Here is a 19,698-nt window from a genome sequence, read left to right on the forward strand (position 1 = left end):
AGGAGCAGTGTAGGAGAGTAGAGGTTCGGGTTGGTACTTTAAATGTTGGTACTATGACGGGTAAAGGGAGAGAGATAGCTGATATGATGGAGAGGAGAAAGGTAGATGTGTTGTGTGTTCAGGAGACCAAGTGGAAAGGGAGTAAGGCCAGGAACATTGGAGGTGGGTTTAAACTGTTTTATCATGGTGTGGATGGGAAGAGAAATGGTGTAGGGGTGATTCTGAAGGAAGAGTACAGTAAGAGTGTAGTGGAGGTGAAGAGAGTTTCTGATAGGGTGATGATCGTGAAGGTGGAAGTTGAAGGGAGGATGATAAATGTCATCAGTGCCTATGCTCCACAAGTTGGCTGTGAGATGGAGGAGAAGGAAAGATTCTGGAGTGAATTAGATGAAGTGGTAGATGGTGTACCTAGGAAAGAACGATTGGTGATTGGGGCAGACTTTAATGGGCATGTAGGTGAAGGGAACAGAGGTGATGAGGAGGTGATGGGTAGGTATGGTTTTAAGGAGAGGAATGTAGAAGGGCAGATGGTGGTAGATTTTGCTAAAAGGATGGAAATGGCAGTGGTGAACACGTATTTTAAGAAGAAGGAGGATCATAGGGTGACGTATAAGAGTGGAGGAAGGTGCACACAGGTGGATTATCTTCTGTGTAGGAGATGCAACCTGAAGGAGATTGGAGACTGTAAGGTGTTGGCGGGGGACAGTGTAGCTAGACAGCATCGAATGGTGGTCTGTAGGATGGTTTTGGAGGCGAAGAAGAAGAGGAGGAAAGTAAGGTTTGAAAGAAGAATAAGATGGTGGAAACTGAAGGAGGAAGAGTGTAGTGTGAGGTTCAGGGAAGAGGTCAGACAGGGGCTTGGTGGTGGTGAAGAGGTGCCGGATGATTGGGCAACTACCGCAGGAGTGATGAGGGAGGCAGCTAGAAAAGTACTTGGTGTGACATCTGGAAATAGAAAGCAAGACAAGGAGACGTGGTGGTGGAATGAGGAAGTGCAGGAGAGCATTAGGGGAAAGAGATTGGCAAAACAGAAGTGGGATCGACAGAGTGATGAGAAAAGTAGGCAGGAGTACAAGGAGATGCGGCAGCAGGTTAAAAGGGATGTGGCGAAAGCCAAGGAAAAGGCATATGAGGAACTGTATAAGAGGTTGGACACTAAGGAAGGAGAAAAGGATTTATACCGATTGGCCAAGCAGAGGGACCGAGCTGGGAAGGATGTACTGCAAGTTAGAGCAATAAAGGATGGAGAGGGAAATGTGTTGACTAGTGAGGAGAGTGTGTTGAGAAGATGGAGGGAGTATTTTGAGCAGCTGATGAATGAGGAAAATCAGAGAGAGAGAAGGTTGGAGGATGTGGAGTTGGTGAAGCAGGATGTAGATAGGATTAGTAAGGAGGAAGTGAGAGCAGCAATTAGGAGGATGAAGAATGGAAAGTCGGTTGGACCAGATGACATACCGGTAGAAGCGTGGAGATGTTTAGGAGAGATGGCAGTGGAGTTTTTAACCAGATTGTTTAACAGGATTCTGGAAGGGGAGAGGATGCCTGAGGAATGGAGAAGGAGTGTGCTGGTACCGATCTTTAAGCATAAGGGAGATGTACAAACCTGCAGTAACTACAGGGGAATTAAGTTGATCAGTCACACCATGAAGTTATGGGAAAGAGTAGTGGAAGCCAGGCTGAGAGAAGAGGTGACCATCTGTGAGCAACAGTATGGTTTCATGCCGAGGAAGAGCACCACAGATGCCTTATTTGCTTTGAGGATGTTGATGGAGAAGTATAGAGAAGGACAGAAGGAGCTGCATTGTGTATTTGTGGATTTAGAGAAAGCGTACGACAGGGTGCCGAGAGAGGAGTTGTGGTATTGTATGAGGAAGTCAGGTGTGTCAGAGAAGTATTTGAGGGTGGTGCAGGACATGTATCAGGACAGTGTGACGGCAGTAAAGTGTGCAGTAGGTACGACAGACTGGTTCAGGGTGAAGGTTGGACTACATCAAGGATCGGCCCTGAGCCCTTTCCTGTTTGCAGTGGTGATGGACAGGTTGACGGACGAGGTCAGACAGGAGTCTCCCTGGACTATGATGTTTGCAGATGATATTGTGATTTGTGGTGAGAGTAGAGAGCAGGTTGAGAAGAGCCTGGAGAGGTGGAGGTATGCGCTTGAGAGAAGGGGAATGAAAGTCAGTAGGAGTAAGACAGAGTACATGTGTGTGAATGAGAGGGAGGGCAGTGGAGTGATGCGGTTGCAGGGTGAAGAGGTGAAGAAGGTGGAGGAGTTCAGGTACCTGGGGTCAACAGTGCAAAGTAATGGAGAGTGTGTTAGGGAAGTAAAGAAAAGAGTGCAGGCAGGGTGGAGTGGGTGGAGAAGAGTGACAGGAGTGATTTGTGATAGAAGAGTATCTGCAAGAATGAAAGGGAAAGTTTATAGGACTGTGGTGAGACCTGCGATGTTGTATGGATTAGAGACAGTGGCATTGAGTAAAAGACAGGAGGTGGAGCTGGAGGTAGCAGAGCTGAAGATGTTAAGGTTTTCGTTGGGAGTGACGAGGATGGACAAGATTAGAAATGAGTTTATTAGAGGGACAGCACATGTAGGATGTTGTGGTGACAAGGTGAGGGAGGCGAGATTGAGATGGTTTGGACATGTGCAGAGAAGGGACATGAATTATATTGGTAGAAAAATGCTGAAGATGGAGCCACCAGGTAGGAGGAAAAGAGGAAGGCCAAGGAGGAGGTTTATGGATGTGGTGAGGGAAGACATGCAGGTAGTTGGTGTAAAAGAGGCAGATATAGAGGACAGAGTGGTATGGAGACGGATGATCCGCTGTGGCGACCCCTAATGGGAGCAGCCGAAAGAAAAAGAAGAAGAAAAAGAAGAAGGTTGTGAGTCTGCAGCAGGCCACTCAAGATCTTTAAACGCACTTCCAACCCATGTAAAGCATATCTCACTTGGAGATATGGAGCTCACTTTTTGTCCCACTGGAACAGGTTCAGGTCTCGTAGTTCGACCGAAAGGCACTTTTCTTCTGAAGTGCGAATGTGCGCCTCAGAGTTTTTGGCAAAGAAGCACCTGCGACTAGAAAAGTAGATTTTCACCAATATTTTGGCGTAAAATTCTATACGTAATGATAGCTATTATCCGATACGGACCTCAAATGCTCTAATTAAAAATCACTGGAAATGAATGAGAATGAGCATTAAATTATTTTACAATGAAAATCCCCTCACGATAGGCCTGCAATTTACAACCTAGCAATTTAGCAATAATTAGGTCTTTTCTGGTCCATTAGTATTTTGTCTTGTTTCGCACTTGCTTTGGGTGTAAGACGCTTGCAAAATTGACGTAATCCTAAACCCTGTCAACCGGCTCTGGAAGCAGGAGTGATGCTTGTCAGTTGTTTTATAGGAATTATGAATACACTGATCTTGAGTCCGAGCCGACAAACGAATCGAAATCGAATCTTGTAGCATGCTGCATTTTATTCTTCAGACAAAAAAGAACACTGGTTTAATTGTCTTCTCGATACCACTATCACTAAAAGATTTATAAACCGAACGTCAGGAAATGTGCTGATTTCTGTTGTTAACCAAACTCCTTTTTTCAAGTCAAAGTTTTGTATTGAATTTAATAATGTTAAACTATAAATATAGAGCAACAAATCGTAGAGCTTATAGGGGAACTTGGAGCATATAGGGTAGCTTGGTGCACATTGGGGATCTGGGTGCATTTAGGGTAACTTAGTGCACATAGGGGAACTTAGTGCACATAGGGGATCTTGGTGTATATAGGGTAGCTTAATGCACATAGGGGAAAGTAAAGCATATAGGGGAACTTGGTGTACATAGGGTAGCTTGGCGCACATAGGGTAACTTGTTTTATATAGGGTAGCTTGGTGCACATAGGGAACCTTGGTGTATATAAGGGAACTTGGTGTATATAGGGTAGCTTGGTGCACATAGCATAACTTGTATATAGGGTAGCTTGGCGCACATAGGGGAACTTGTTGTATATAGGGAACCTTGGTGTATATAGGGGAACTTGGTGTATATGGGGTAGCTTGGTGCACAAAGGGGAAAGTGGAGCATATAGGGGAACTTGGTGCATATAGGGGAACAAAATATATATATATATATATATATATATATATATATATATATATATATATATATATATATATATATATAATCTGAAACATGTTTTAGAATTTGTGTCATTAACAAATTTAGGGACTTGTAATCAGTCCTGCAAAAAAAGTTATGGATTCTCGAAAGGACCAGTATGAATGCAGGTTGCTTTCTAATCCAATCAGCCACACCTGATCTAGAACGTCTGGTGTGGCAGAAGGTCTTTCTAACCTTCCAGAACTTCCAGTATGGCTACAGTTTTTTTTTTCTTCCAGCCAATCAGGAGCCACCCCTGGTACAGAACCTGCAAACCCCCCCTGAGATGCATTTCATTGCATCCAATTCACAAGCCACACCAGAGATTCTGCAAGTTCTGCACTTAGTTCTTGGTTTGGCGACAGGAAACCTGAAGCCACAAAGGCCATTTTTGTATAAGCGTAGGGACCCCGCATGACAAGTTACACAACAACTGCAGTCCCCCGTAAGACTTGACTCAATTCGAGCACTGCCCTGTTCACTACTGGTATAATTTAAACTAAGACTGGTATAAGACCAACTTGGATACTTCTTTTACTTGGGGTCACAAAGCTTGATATTATTTGCCCTGGACTTGTGATTATTTATCTTTGGTAACTCCAGTATGGCATTCTAACCTTCTTATTTAAATTTTTATGGGGACAGGGAACGAGATGAACCACAGGACGATTAGGAAATATAAATGCACGAGACTTCATCATCAGAGGGACAGGATGAGGACCATTTGGAAGTTGTATCAGAGTAAAATCCAGGCGGGGAGAAGGAAAGATCTGAGGAAGGAGAAGAGGAGCAATAGACGGGTGAATCAGGGTCGAAAAAAGCATCTTCTTTCATGGGCTCGTTCAACACAGATCTATAGCTGTTAGTAGATGGTTTGATGGTCTCTTTTGGTCCACTGGGGAGCCAGTGATCTTTCCTCCAAATGCACTTAAAACAAGAGTGGCACAGGATGGAACTGTTCACGTCACGCTTCCATGAATGAGAGACATCGGTGTTGCATTTTGCACAGGTGTATGGATCTTTGGGAAGAGTTGCTGGAACAGCAACAGCAGATATAGGAAACTTCTTTGGCCTTCCTGAACAGCAAAAGTAGAACAAAACAAATATTAAAAACCGTTTGTGAACATCCTTTCACTGTCGTATACAGTATATAATGGGATTTGATTATGGAGATTAGTGAGATCAGACCCCGATGTAGGAAAGAGGAGGTCTGGGGTGCAATCGGCATTCCAGTTCATCCCAAATGTGCTCAGTGGGGTTGAGGTCAGAGCTCTACTTCGACTTTGACAAACCATGTCTTCGCGGTTCTTGCTTGAGCATTGCTATGCTGGAACAGGTTCAAGTCTCTTTGCCAATGAGACTTTTAATGGCAGATGCTCCACACCAAAGGACGACCATCATTGTTTATAATACTAAAGATTTCCTCTTCAAGACATTAGTGTGGTAACGTCTATATTGCTGGCAGCCATTAAATTGAACAAAAGTACTGGACCACCTGACCACACCATATGTGGCTTCTCCCTTCGATGTCTTTGAATGTGGTCGCATTAATTTTCCCTACACTCGAACTAGGACACCCCAAACCTGTTCCAGCATGGCAATGACCCCTGTGCACAAAGTCAGTTCCATGGAAGATCTTTGGAATGGAAGAGCTCCTGCTGTAGAGCTCTGACTTGGAAGGTTGCATCCCAGAATTCTTCACCTCACCTACATCTTTACATTGCTAACGCCCATGTGGCCGAATAAAATCTCACAAATCTCCATAAAACTGGAAATGGAACATCTTCCCAGAAGTTATTATAACAGCAAATGGGGACTGAATGTGGAATCGGATAAAAAACGATCAGGTCTCCGAAAAGGTTTGTCCATCAAGTGTAGTATCATATCTGAGGAGGCCAAACCTTTGGTTTTATGTTTGTTAGGCGCAGTGTGTAAGTTTTTTGTGTGCGGCCAATCCAAGCGAAACTGGACCACTTCTTCCAGACCAATCAGACGCACAAACTCTTTGTTCCATGACGGAATGATGCTGAAGTCAGTCGATGGATCGTGCTGTCAACAAAGAAGAAAAAAGACACAACCAAACCATAGCGCTGTTAATAACAAAAGAATATATATAAAAACGTGGCTACTTTTTTGGATAGACAAAAAAAAAAAAAGTCAAATGTGAAGTCATATGAAAAGCATCACCATATTCTTGATATGGTAGGACACTTTTTATTCATGTCTTATAAACAGACAAAAATTATATTAATAAAAAAAAAACCTCAGCATGTCTCACTTCACACTTCCACACCTTTCCTCAATATACAATACCTAAAGATCACGTTGGCACAGTTCCAAATAGCGCCGCGCTCCCTGTACATGTGCACTACCCCGCCTTGTAAAAGAGGCGACTTGCACCCTACTTAGTGCACAACATCTCCATCCACGAGGTCGGTTGGAAACCAACAATATCAACTTTTTTTTGAACGTATATCAGTAAATTTAAATAAATTTTCTTTCGTCAAAAACACGCAAAAATCTAATAAATCTGCTTCACCTCGGACTTAATAGTATTATATATATATTTTTAGCTAGCTAATAATTTGCTAATAATAAGCTAATAAGACATAAATTAACCCTTTTGGCCTCAAGTCATATTCCAAGGAAGAAATACTCAACCAGACCATCTTGTTTTTAGAAATTAATTAAATACCCATAATCTAACAAACTTACCAGCTTTTCTTTTTTCTTTTTAAGTTGAAAATAGTCTTTAATGCTAACATTATATTTGGTGCCCAACATGGTGCCTTCTCTTCAATTAGGAAGCTGGAGCAGGTTAGGATGCGGGTTGCCAGATTGAAGGGATTCACGTCAGAGATGAAGAGTTGCCTTAATAAATAAATAAATAAATAAATAAATAAATAAATAAATAAATAAATAAATAAATAAATAAATAAATAAATAATTAAAGCAAGCTATTTAATTAAACTATTATAAGGTTACATTTTGGTGTTTTGTTTGTTAGTTTTGTTTAAAACAAACAAAACAAATATATATTAAAAAACGAATATAATATTATATATATAATATTATATACATAATATTATAAAATATATATTCCTAAAATTAAACAAACAAAAAAAACACCAAAATGTGACCTTATAATAGTTCAATTTAATATACTATTTATATATATGTAGTATATTATGAGGATTCATGAGGATCTTGGCGATAATGGGAAAAAAAAGGAAATCCCGCCATCTTGAGGCCAATACAGGCATGACACACAGAAGTGCCCATATGCACATAAAATAAAACCCATTTAATATTGACAAAAATCAGCTGACACCTTTTCATTTGAAACATGACCCATCAGACATGATAAGAAATCATGATAGAGACGCCTCTTGGCCCCTTTAATAATAATGATCTAGTGCAAAGGTTGTTTGCACTTTTTATCAAATAAGTTAAACATCTATCAGTTTTATTATAAACCAGAGGGGCCCAAACGTTTCCATATCAAATTCGATTTGATCAAATTGAAGATCCCTACTTGACATGTTTGGCATGGTGGGCCAAAATCAAGTCAACACGGGCCAAAGTTTGACCCTATTTGACTTTTAGACTTTGGAAATGATTTGAACACGCAATACTTGAGGCGAATGGCCTCCAACCAAAATGTGATAGATAGATCAATAAAAAGGGATAAAACAATACAAGAATTCGATACTAAAGAACGTATCACTGAACCATCCTGTTTCTCTCTTTCCATGAAAGGGTCAATACACGAGGCGGGTCTACAGCATTATTTATAGATAACCACATTATTTACAATGCCACCCAGAAGAACTTGGTTATCCTCGACATCTTTGATCTTTTTTTTTTTTTTTTTTTTGCACTTGTTTATTGCTTTAATGTAAATTTGGCGACATGGGACGCCAACATTGTCATCCCGAAAATCACACACGACACCTTTGAAGAATTATCTCCGGCCCACAATCGCGATCCCACGTTTTTTTTCCTTTCTTTTTCTTTGAAATGTGGTCGTTTTTAAGTTCGTCGTGTGCGATCTCGCAGCTAGAGCATTTGAACACTAATTTCCAACAAGTACCACGTGCTTAGAAGGATTGTCTTATAAAAAGGATCCACTTGATATAGTAAAATTCCTGTTACTATTCCTAATAGTCCTATTTCACTCTGCACATTTGATGCACTCTTGGGCAAGTGTGTTTACTAACTAATGATTAACAAAAAAAGATCTTTTCCTGACCTAAAGGTTGATTTTGAAATCATTAGTCTTCTCCCGCATTAACAATGCGCCTAGAATGTTCTTTATATACGTTCTCGATTTTTGTTTTGCTCTTTCCTCAAAGCTGGAATCATCAAGAAACATTCTCTGAGACAAAGGGTAAGAAGAATATGTTTTGAGCATGCACAGGTTTACGATATGTTCTTTATTTGAAGATCTATAATTATCCAAAAAATATCGGAGTAACTAGAAATGGATGAAAGTCAATATAAAACTGCCGTAGACCAATTGATTAATATGAGAGGAATAAAACACACGCTGTTGTTGTCAGATCTTTCCATTGTCCTTGGATCTTCTGTCGAGTTGCCATGTACGAACGGATCCGAATGGAGACATAACGGATCATTCCAAGTCTTGAGTCCTGCTCTCCACTTGCACAACACCAGCCTTGACGATCAGGGCTTCTACACGTGCCACAACTCAAACGGAGAAGTCCTCAAAACAGTACGACTGCAGCTGGGCTGTGAGTAGAGATGGACATTGGAGACTTCCTCCCTACTCCAAAAGTGTCTAACTCCTTAAAAACCATAACAATAGCAACACTTTTGCTTACTTTATGTTCACAGTATTAACGAATAATGCCTGTCACTATAGAAATAATAATGTAAGTTGTTATCTGAGTGGCCATTGTAGAAAAACAAATTGACATGCTCTGACCAATCAGATTTGAGATTTCAACATGGCTATAATCTACAACTTCACATTTTTGTCCATAGAAAATTTATTTGTCTTGGCAATGCGTTGATACAATATTTTCCCACTTATGCTAGCTTGTGTATGTCCATTTTTTTACCACAGAAACAGCAGAAAATATTTATTTCCAAAAAGATGATGTGCCCTTGGACTGAACTTGATTGATTTGTTACTTACTCATTATTCATTAATTAGGCAATGTTTCACCTTTTAGTGCCAAGTAGATAGTGGGGTCACATAGAACGCAGCAAAATGTCTAAAAGAGGAGTGTTTTTTACCAGCTCATTGAATAAAGAAACATCATGTTGGGCACAAGTTTATGTTTAGAAAAAAATTTAACCTTTTCTACAGTTACATTTGTAACTTGATTATAGCAAATCCTAGTTGCTAGAATAGATGTGGGTTCATATGGTCTTCTATGGCCTTTGCAGATCCTCCGTCCAAACCAGACGTCCAATGCTGGTCACCGAGTTACCCCATGAAAGCCCTGTGCTCATGGACTCTGCCTCACGACCCAATACTGCCGACCTATTACATCTCCACCTATGGGTAGCGTACTGAAACTTGCAGAAGTGTTGCTCGATTCTACCATTGTATAAAATTCCCATCAGATATCAGACTTGCTTATGAATTTGGCCAGGCGTCTTGACGACACCTTTTCGTGCCAGAGACCAAGCGAACAGGACAGGCAATGTGTTCTGGAGGACCTGGAGCTCTACTCCAATGTGCCATACCTGGTTAACATCACAGCTGTCAACGCTCTTGGGAGCTCAAGCCGCCTCCTGCCTGTCATTTTCGAGGACATTGGTAAGATTTGTCTTCAATTTCATCTAGTCCTTATAGTTCCCAAGACAACCACTGTCTGTGAATGGATTCATTTGCGTTTAAAGCATCATTTAGGTACAGACTTCAAAAGTAAGTCAGAACGAGATCTGAAACATACCTGTAGACCTGTAGAGCTACTCTTCGCAAACGTGTCAAGAAGAAAAGTATTTCTGAACAAAGAATATGTTCAAACAAATGACCTACCTCCAAATCAATTTCCACTAAACAGGTATTTAATGATAAAGGCTGAACCTCATCTTGTATTCCTATTAATCCTCAACCTATTCCTCTGCTAAATTGCTGCTCTAGGAATATTTTCTAGCCTATTCCTCTTATTTCACCTCCGCTAACTTCATTCATAGTGAAGCCTGACCCCCCTGTTGACGTGAAGGCGACGGCTTTACCAGGCAAAAAGCTTCACGTGCAGTGGACTCCTCCGCCATCATGGCCAGATCCTGTAAACTTCCCCCTGAAATACAAAGTGCAGTTCCAGTGGGGAGACACGAATACAGCTAATATTGTAAGTCACACACAACTACACCCCCAGCAGGCTAACACTGCTAATAAATAAAACCCATAGCACTATCTGACCCCTGAATATCAGGTAACAGTGTAACATACAGTATATCCATACTTCTGACAAGAAATGATTCACTGTTTTCCATTTTAGTAACTGATACTGATGATTTATGTAAAAAAAGTACAGAGAAATCCAATGCCTGTTGGTGAGGTGTAGGATTTTTCCTCAGGTACTTATTTAATTTAATGGCTAAAAGCTAAAGGCTAGTTAGCATACGCTTTCAAAATAAACTGTACTTTTCTCATTGATGCTACTGTTAGAGTAACAAGGGAAAGACAAATTCGGTAGCTTTATTACTTTTGAATTCCTAACATTCGAAAATAGCTTCAAACTAGCTTTCCTGTAGCATTGTTAGCATCCTTGGATGAGGTTATGTGGAAAAACTTTGATATCTTTCGTTACAGATGGGTCCTATCGAGTTGGAAAGCATGGTTCGGAGTGGAGTAATGCCTGGACGGACGTATCATATCCGCGTATCTGTTATGGACCTCCTGGGTAACGGTCAGAGCAGCGAGTGGAGTGACACCGTCAACATAACTATGCCCAGGAGTTGACACTAAACCCTATTTAGATACAAAATAGATCAACAAAGAATGTTTTTACACTAGAAGTTTGAATTTCCTGATCGCACAAGATCTGTTTAATGCTATACAATCGAATAATGCTTTATCAGATGGGCAAATTTGTGTAAAATAAATCAATTTCAATGAAAAAAGAAAGTTCTTGCAGCACTCCTTCTTCAGCCAGTTACACCATGAATTAAAATTAAGCTATACAGTTGTTACAATTTTAGGCAAAAATAAATTATACAATAATATAACAATAATTCAACACACTCAACTATGAAAGTTATATATAATAATTCCAATAAGAACAATCACATAGTATATCATTTGTATTGTAAAAACATACAACTGACAATGAGATTGTGTATCCTCATCGGGGTTATAAGGTCCAACAAGTCATTTTCTCCCCTTAATCAGTTAACTCGATGACTAAAGGGGTGACAAACTCTGAATGGCGCACCCCCATGGTAAAAGACGGCGCCTTAGGTAAGTGTGCCGTGACTTTCTCTGGAAAGTGAGTGCCTGGTCCAGGTTTGCGCGTGGCATCGCTGGGGATGTTATGGCGGCTTTGGATGGAAAAAGATGGCTGCCTGTTCATGTAGATGCTTGGTTCTGTTCTATTGTAGTAAGCCGGCCCGGGAGTCATCGCCAGGTCCTCGGAAGGCGCCCCGACTTTCATGCGGCGGGACATGGAGTAGCAGGCACTTGAAGGCTTGTTGGGAATATGTGAGCCCAACAGGTTGGGCAGGGTGTAGCGGTTTGGGGGAGGAACAGCATCTACGATCCTGTAGCGTGTCCGAGAACCCATGGTGTAGGAGGGTGGGTGGTAATGCCAGTTTAGTGGAGGGGCCTTCTCCGGACTGTAGGATCCTGGCCCGGGAGTTTGGAACGTAACAGCTGGTAAAAGAGAGACAGGTTTGATTTTAAACAGTTCTTGAAAGACATGATTTTTTTTTTTACTTTCTGTCTGAAAACAAACAGATAAGCACATTGAAGACTTATATAACCCGATCAACGCTCTCACCTCCGGCCTTCTTTCTACCCAACATCGAATACGACGGAGTGCCATCTCTTCCAAAGCGAGTGATCTTGCTGTCCACGTGGTACTGAGGCCCAGGGCTGGAGTCTTCAAACAGCACTATCGACAATGCATTGAGAAAATGTGGAGGTAAACAACAAATGTTGAAATTGAGCCTGTTGGATTCTGGTTCGTTTGTTTGGATGCTGGTGGTCCATATAATTTTTTTTTCAATTGATGTTACTGTTGTTTTTGGCCAGGGTGTAGTTATAGCTAAATAAATTAATGATTATCTCTGCACTCTTAATGGAATTTCTAAATAAATAATAATAATAATAATAATAATAATAATAATAATAATAATAATAATAATAATAAATAAATAAATCTACGGATGCAAAATGCCAATATTTAAGTAGGTTTAAAACAATAAATCGATAAATAAATACTAAACAAAACTGGAAAAAAAAATTTGAATGTCAGTAGAACTAAAATAAGTTAAACTAAATCCATATTAAAACATTTTTATCGAAGTTTTAGAAATATATTATATTAGATTACTTAAAAGAATTAATAAAAACATTTATTAAAAATTTTTTTTTAAACTGACCCCAATCTGAAAATATTTCACATTTGACAAAAAATAAAAGCAATCCCTACACTGCCAGAGTCGGTATAACGCAGAAACGACAGCGCTGACAAGCCTGTGCTAGCTTTATTTTATTATTCCGGGCAATGCAACAAGAATAATCTGAAATAATTTTACTACTGCCTGTTTTGATGTCTAAAAGTCCACAGTTTCACAGTTGTAAAACATTTTCTTTCCTGTTTCGGTGCCTCGCTGCAAGCTGATATTACAATCGCCGTCATTGTGTGATTATTGTATTACACCGTAAAGCATAAACATACCAGCATGATGTGCACTGTTTCATTTGCAACAGCCCCCCCCCCCCACCAACCACCTCTCTATTATAAGCAAGGTTATAACGACAGTTTAGATATCGGATGCCGCAACGGTGTAGTAATCCATCTCCATGGTTTACGCGGGGGAAAGTCCGAACATGCCCAGCAGTTATGATGAGCAGGAAGCTCTTAGCTCAACCTCATATAAATAGAAATGTGATGGTGATGACGATGATGTGAGGTCTGATTCCACTTACTTTTGCTGCTCATACGGCGGTGGAACGAGTACGCCGGACTGCTGGGCTTGGTGTAGTCATGGTTTATGTAGCCAATGGTAGGGGGCAGAGCATAGTGCCCAGGTCCGGGCCCTAGTAAAAAAAAATTATAAATAATACAACTATAATAATAACAAGCATGCCGAGAGACTGAGGTCTTATCATAGCAGTGGCTCTACAGTGGTCATAGAAACTCAAAAACCTCCCTAGAACAGCAAAATATCTATTGTAAAAAGAATAATAATAACAGATGGTTGAATAATAATTGGGTACTTAAGAACCTTTGATCTTTGGCCCCTAATAGTTATAATAATAACAAGAATATGATAAAGAAAAAGAAGAAAACAACAACATACACAGAGTCCTTTCACAGCAGTGACTATAGTAGTCAAGAAAACTGATAAAACTAGATTGTTTCTATTGAAATAATAATAATCATACTAAGAATAATAAGGAAAAGAGAGCAATGAAGAAAAGGGGGGAAAAAATACATGGAAATAATAATACAGTATACAAACAAATATTATTATGCTTCTCAGATTCAAAAAGATTGGTATGTGCTTAGTTTTGAGAATCCCAATCCCATGTTATAATAACCTCTACTTTTCTACACTAGATTTTCTACACTTTTTTTGCGCCAGATTTTGAAGTATATGCTTGTGAAGGTTTAAGATATTCGAGAGATTTCATTCAGCCACAAGGGCGTTGGTAAAGTCAGTTACTGATGTAGGATGAGGAGGCTTTGGAAATGGTTTTAGAAAACAATCCTTTCAATTCTAGGACACATAAGAGTAAATGTATTTCGAGGTGAAAAATTCAGCCACATGTGCACAACACATTGCCTGAGTCTTGAAGGGAAGCTGTAAAAGACTCGTTTAAATCCTCAGAGTTCAAGAAGGCTGTGAAATTTCATACTGCTTTAAAGAAGTCGAGAAAAAGAAAAAAAACTCCCAACAAAGTCAACCTAGGGGACAGGCAGGTGTCCCCCTGCAGACTTGTTTTTTAGTGCTGCTAAGGTTTCTTATGAGTTTCCGTTTGTTTTAGATTTTGAAGAATGCCATTGCACCAAGTTTGTGTTAAACAGGTCCACACAGGGACACTTGATTTTTCCAGCCACGAGCTGGCATGAAAATTTCCCTTTTTTTTAACTAGGACACCCAAACCCTGTTGCATGACAATGCCCCTGTGAAACAAAACCAGCTCCATGAAGATCTGCTTTACATGGGTTGGAGTGGAAGATCTCCTGCTATAGAGCAGGCTTTACTAACCTGGCTTTACTAACTTAATGTTGAATGGGATGTTCAAAATCCGATACCAATCTTATGGTCTTATGGTCAGGGGTTTACAGACTTACACATATCATTTCTTTCTTTCTGCAGTGATCTAAATGAGATTACTTCCTAAACTTGCAACAATACTGTAACTTTTTATTCAGTCCTACTTTGGAATTCCCAACGTCTGACCAATCAGATGTTATGGTGTATGGACTTGTGTGTAATTGTTGGCATATGGACATTGTCTGTAGGCATTTGTGGAAGAAGTCTCCAGTATCAGCTAAGGACTTATTTTTTGCTTGACATCCCATTTTTTTCATCTTAGATGGATCCTGAAAGGAAGAATTACACTGGAAAAAATATATTCAGGATGCTACTTTGGAGTGGTGACTGAAACTCTGCATTGCTTTATCTTTGATTAGTTTGACTGCACATGCCAAAGTGAATGACTATAGAATGATTATATAGAATCTTTTGTTACTCAGAAAACACAATCACATTGAGCTTTAGTAACATTGAAAATATTTTCAGCCATTTTTTTTTTTTACCACCAACCTCCTTCCCTCTCAAACATTCCATACAGTGAAATAAGAGGGCCTTTATTTAATATTAAGGCTCACCACAGTTGTCCACGCCACCAACTTTGGGAAATTCCTTCAGAAACGGTGTAGGCCTACACAGCAGGGTCCTCATTAAACACGACACGGTCCAACCAAACACGGACTCAAGATTAAACCCTGATGCACATCGCAAGTCTACGACTCTTAGCCATTTATTGTTATTTTGACCCAGCTAATGTTTCTCTTACACACATGGTTTTTGAAACCCCCTTACACACTATTACCTATTAGTATGTTATATTTTACAGAAAACAAAGAAAAACCCCGCTGCATGAAACAAAAGGTGCACTTTTTAAATAATTATACTACAAAGTAAATTTTTCGTCAGATGATTTTCTCAGAACGAAAAACAACCTCGGAAAAAGAGATCGAATCCAAGGACTCACCCTGCACCCGGGCAGCGATAAGAGGACGCCTTCTCGTCACTTCTTCCTCCATGGAGAACTCGGACTCGACTCACACAGGCACCGAGGTCCTCTTGTTTAGGTCTGGCACTGTTTGAGAATTCATTCTTCCACACGCATTCACAAGGGAGGGCCAACTACGTCGTGAATTATAGATAATCATTACAAGGATGAGAAACCTTATCCTCGTCCGAGTGACACACACACATCCAGGAGCAACCAAGGAGCAGAGGAATTGTTGGCAAGAATTAAATTTGCAGGATGCAGTGCTAGGCAATTAATCAAGAGCTACAAGGTGTGAAAAGAAAATCACAATTTAACCAAACAAAAAAGCGTTCAAGAATTATTTCTTATTAAAGGTAAATTTACTAAAGTGTATTAATATTTTAAGTTTAATGTCTAATTGTAAATAGTTCCTACAATATTAATAAAAAAAGATATTTATAAAAAATTAAAAAAAAAATTATAAAATCTGAAAAACTATAGATACATTAACAAGTATTAAAATGCCGTAGTGTCTTACTTACAAGCCGGTTTTTTTCTTCTAAATATCTTCTTGTATTTTCTTGGTATTTTTTTCCCGGTTGCTGTGTGGACACACTTGGTCGCTGTGGATTCAGATTCCAGCTCACAAGCATCTCTCGGCTCGAGTATCGCTCAAAGGAGTACTTTGTTTGTGGCTCTGGGGTACGGAATTGCATAAAAAACATGGGTTTCATTGAGGAAGGGAAAAGAATACTTCTACACAAAATAACAAAAAAACTAAACAAAAAAAAAGACCAATAATATTTTACATTTGTCCGCCTCGAATAATTTTTCCGACACTTCTTTTCTCGATTCTTTTATACATTTTCTTACAGTATTGGAACTCGAAGAATAATTTTGGTCGAAATAAAGTTTCTTATTAAAAAAATACACGAAACAAGTTAATAAACGGAGACATTAAAATACATTTTTCAATACATATTTAAATACATGTCCTGAATAATTTTTTTTTTTAAGTTTGCAAATTTAATCTATAGTAATAAGTGGGCATTTAATTTAAAATTGTACATTATTTATTTGTGTTTTTTTTTTACTTTTTTTGTTAAACTTTTACCATGAACTCTTTAAAAAAAAAAAATTATTTTACAAATTTGCTTACTCCATATAATTGTGTATTCTTTATTTTATTGTTAAATATAATTTATATTTAACTCCCTGAGCTAGCTGGTAGAAATAATATTATTAATACCATTAACACTGAGTAAAGAAAGTAGAAATATGTTTAAAATTAAATCCAACCTTAAAATGTAATAAAAAATTATAATTCTATTAACAGCATCATCCAAAACACTTGATCAGGTTTAAACAAAAACTGGGAAAACTACATTTTCCGCCAATTTATTCTTTTTTCACAACGTTGGAGGCACACAATTGTACAAGATGTCTTTGGATATGGAAGCATAAAACTGTTCCAGCATCACAATGCCAATGGGATGTGACTTTATTACTTTATTATTAAGACGTTATTACTTTAGTGACATCCATTCGGTGCTTGGCCCGCTTACGATTTACCAAATACGGACTTCATTTAAAGTGTTACCCAATATTGCATGTAATTTAGGAGACGAGGCACCAGGGCAGGCCAGTGGAGTGTGTATAGTGATGGTGGAACAACAGGATGGACCCCAGCAGAGCATTAAACATTAAAAGCCACTCCAAAGACAGACTCGTTCCAGTAAAATAGTGGGCTCCTTTTACGCAAAATGGAAACAGTGATGACATGCAAGATAAAAACACTCCCAGATAGCGGATGAGTGACGGCACAGCGCCAGTCAGTGTAAATTATTGCTTTCATCTGGCTGGCATACCAGCAGGGAACGACTCATGGCAATAGTGGAGCCCTGATGAAACCACATCTCATGCATGATACAGATCACAGAGTAACATCTAAGGGCCACAATACATTTGCAGTCACCATCAAGACTGACCCTAATCTACCTAAACTCAACCAGATTTGGTCTGAAAATGGGTGATTTATTTTTATTTTATTTTACTTATTTTTTATTATCTTTTGGGTTAACTTCAATTCAAAGAGGTGCTATTACTTTTCTAAACATAATCAATATATTCAACATAATATATTTGTGCATAAAGCTTAGTGTTTTAAATATTTTAATCCAGACATATTCCTGCCCAGTATTCCCAGTAAAGGCTCCAGATCCAACAGAACCTGACCAGGATAAAGCTCTTACTGATGATCTAAAGACTTTTAATAGAAAAAGCTTAAGAAGCTTCAGATTAGTTTTTCTTTTTGGAACATCTTCCCTTTGCAATCCAACCTCAAAATCAAAGCCTCCATTACACCAACGTGTGTCTAATTCCAGACTCTTTCCACTCATGGCTCTGTGGCAGATGAACAAGTTCCACAACCTTGAAGAAGGTCTTTTTGACTATTGATACACAAGGACCCTCACGATATTTGGCTGTTCTGGATTTCTCAGATAATGCTTCATCTTTCTGTGCTTTAACATGCTTGTGTGTTGTTGCTATTTCCATGAATGGTTTTTTTGCCAAAACCTTGTATTGCTTGTATGTTTCGGCAATCGCCCGTTTAGTTGGATAGCTCTTTTTTCCACTCAGTCGTCTTTAATTCCATCTTGCTGGATTTCTGCCATCGGATTGGATTCACTTGTAAGTTTTGCAATAATAAGTATGAGTATGAGTAATATTTAACATTTTGTATTTTTACACACATTTATATATATATATATATATATATATATATATATATATATATATATATATATATATATATATGTGTGTGTGTGTGTGTGTGTGTGTGTGTGTGTGTGTGTGTGTGTGTGTGTGTGTGTGCATCCATTGATAAAAATTTACAATTTGAAATTATTATTGTTACAATGAAGTACTGTTTTTTCCATTTTGACATTTAAAGCAATTCATTCCATTCAAAATGACATACTTTCTGTATACATACAGGACAAATTATCTGACTATGTATTTAAGGTTTTTGTAAAATCGTTTATATATATATTTGTACCTGTAATAAACATGATAATATATACAATATAATATAATATTCATTCATTCATTCATTTTCTCCCGCTTATCCGTAATTCGGGTCGCGGGGGCAGCAGTCTAAGCAGGCCCCCGCCTTCGACTGCTGCCCAATCCTCACAGCACCGTCCCTTACGGTCCCTCCTGCAGGTGGTGAGCCCACGGGAAGATAATATAATATATAATATCTAAAATATGATAGTTCTAATATTTATAAATATGTTTAATTCTGTTATATTACTAAAACCAGTGATGTATTGTACTTTTTATGTGACAGTTCTGTGTATCAAGTAAATAGTTTTTCTGTTTTTTTTTCCTTGAAATAAACCTAAGCTAAAAGATTTATTTGATTTGACCAAATCATTTTACTGTTCAAATGCTTTCCTTTGGAAATATATAGTTATATAATATAATCAGGCCACAATGATCTAATGGGATCTGAAAGATATGTTTATTTAAAACAATATACATATCTTTGTTAAATATTTCATTTTGTCTATCAAACTACAGGTCAAAATGTCTATAAGGACAAAACAACATAAGTAGTTTTTCTCTCTCTTTATTTCAATACAACTTTTTTTATTATCACAAATTATACTATGAGACATAATTGGAGAAAAATGTAGAATCTTTGAACACTGACATAGAAACCTGACGATCTGTGTTAGAAAAATCTTTGTTTATTAATTAGAAAATTTATTGCACAATGGAGAGAATATAAATGAAATTATGCTGAAATTTCAACATACAAATTCTGCCAAAATCTGGCCCAAATTGTGACCCAGAAATAGTGAAGAATATTGAATAATTATGATTTATTCATGCAGATTTTCATGCTTTCTGTTCTTCGAAATTGTTAAATATAAAACTAATTTCAGTGTAGAATTTCATGTGTATATGAACTATAATATCATAAACTGGGTAGTGTAAAATTTATCAAAATTCTAATGTTTCAGAAAATTATTTTCAATTTGCTGGTTGTTGATTTTAAATCAAAAGCAAACATTTGTGTGAAATTCACGGACCTTTTT

At 38.4% G+C, this 19,698-nt stretch overlaps 2 protein-coding genes and 2 long non-coding RNA genes across 5 annotated transcripts; 2 read left to right on the forward strand and 2 right to left on the reverse strand.

Annotated features, from left to right (window-relative positions):
• Positions 1–4,809: 4,809 nt before the first annotated feature.
• Positions 4,810–8,538, reverse strand: LOC310725735. Its single transcript, XR_014533483.1, has 4 exons — positions 8,411–8,538; positions 6,874–7,029; positions 6,060–6,207; positions 4,810–5,234 (listed from the first exon to the last, which is right to left on the reverse strand). It is a non-coding gene; the product is annotated as an uncharacterized lncRNA (long non-coding RNA).
• On the forward strand, positions 7,692–11,266 carry ebi3 (Epstein-Barr virus induced 3). Of its 2 annotated transcripts, XM_083540753.1 has the most exons (6): positions 7,706–8,548; positions 8,721–8,912; positions 9,574–9,691; positions 9,783–9,949; positions 10,330–10,487; positions 10,952–11,266. In XM_083540753.1, exons 1-6 carry the CDS (start codon positions 8,455–8,457, stop codon positions 11,099–11,101), a joined length of 879 nt encoding a protein of 292 aa, XP_083396879.1. In that variant the 5' UTR covers positions 7,706–8,454; the 3' UTR covers positions 11,102–11,266. The 2 variants fall into 2 exon arrangements, with proteins under 2 accessions (XP_083396880.1, XP_083396879.1); XM_083540754.1 differs by lacking the exons at positions 10,330–10,487; positions 10,952–11,266 and adding an exon at positions 10,043–10,310 and having other exon boundaries at positions 7,692–8,548.
• Positions 11,267–11,387: 121 nt separating this feature from the next.
• On the reverse strand, positions 11,388–15,686 carry odf3l2a (outer dense fiber of sperm tails 3-like 2a). Its single transcript, XM_083540756.1, has 4 exons — positions 15,590–15,686; positions 13,292–13,402; positions 12,138–12,251; positions 11,388–12,010 (listed from the first exon to the last, which is right to left on the reverse strand). The coding sequence occupies exons 1-4, from the start codon at positions 15,639–15,641 to the stop codon at positions 11,523–11,525; spliced, it is 765 nt and encodes a 254-aa protein (XP_083396882.1). The 5' UTR covers positions 15,642–15,686; the 3' UTR covers positions 11,388–11,522.
• On the forward strand, positions 15,549–18,303 carry LOC310725737. Its single transcript, XR_014533485.1, has 3 exons — positions 15,549–15,689; positions 16,235–16,294; positions 17,214–18,303. It is a non-coding gene; the product is annotated as an uncharacterized lncRNA (long non-coding RNA).
• Positions 18,304–19,698: the final 1,395 nt, after the last annotated feature.

This window comes from Silurus aristotelis, assembly GCF_946808225.1.
Source record: "Silurus aristotelis genome assembly, chromosome: 5".
NCBI lineage: Eukaryota > Metazoa > Chordata > Actinopteri > Siluriformes > Siluridae > Silurus > Silurus aristotelis.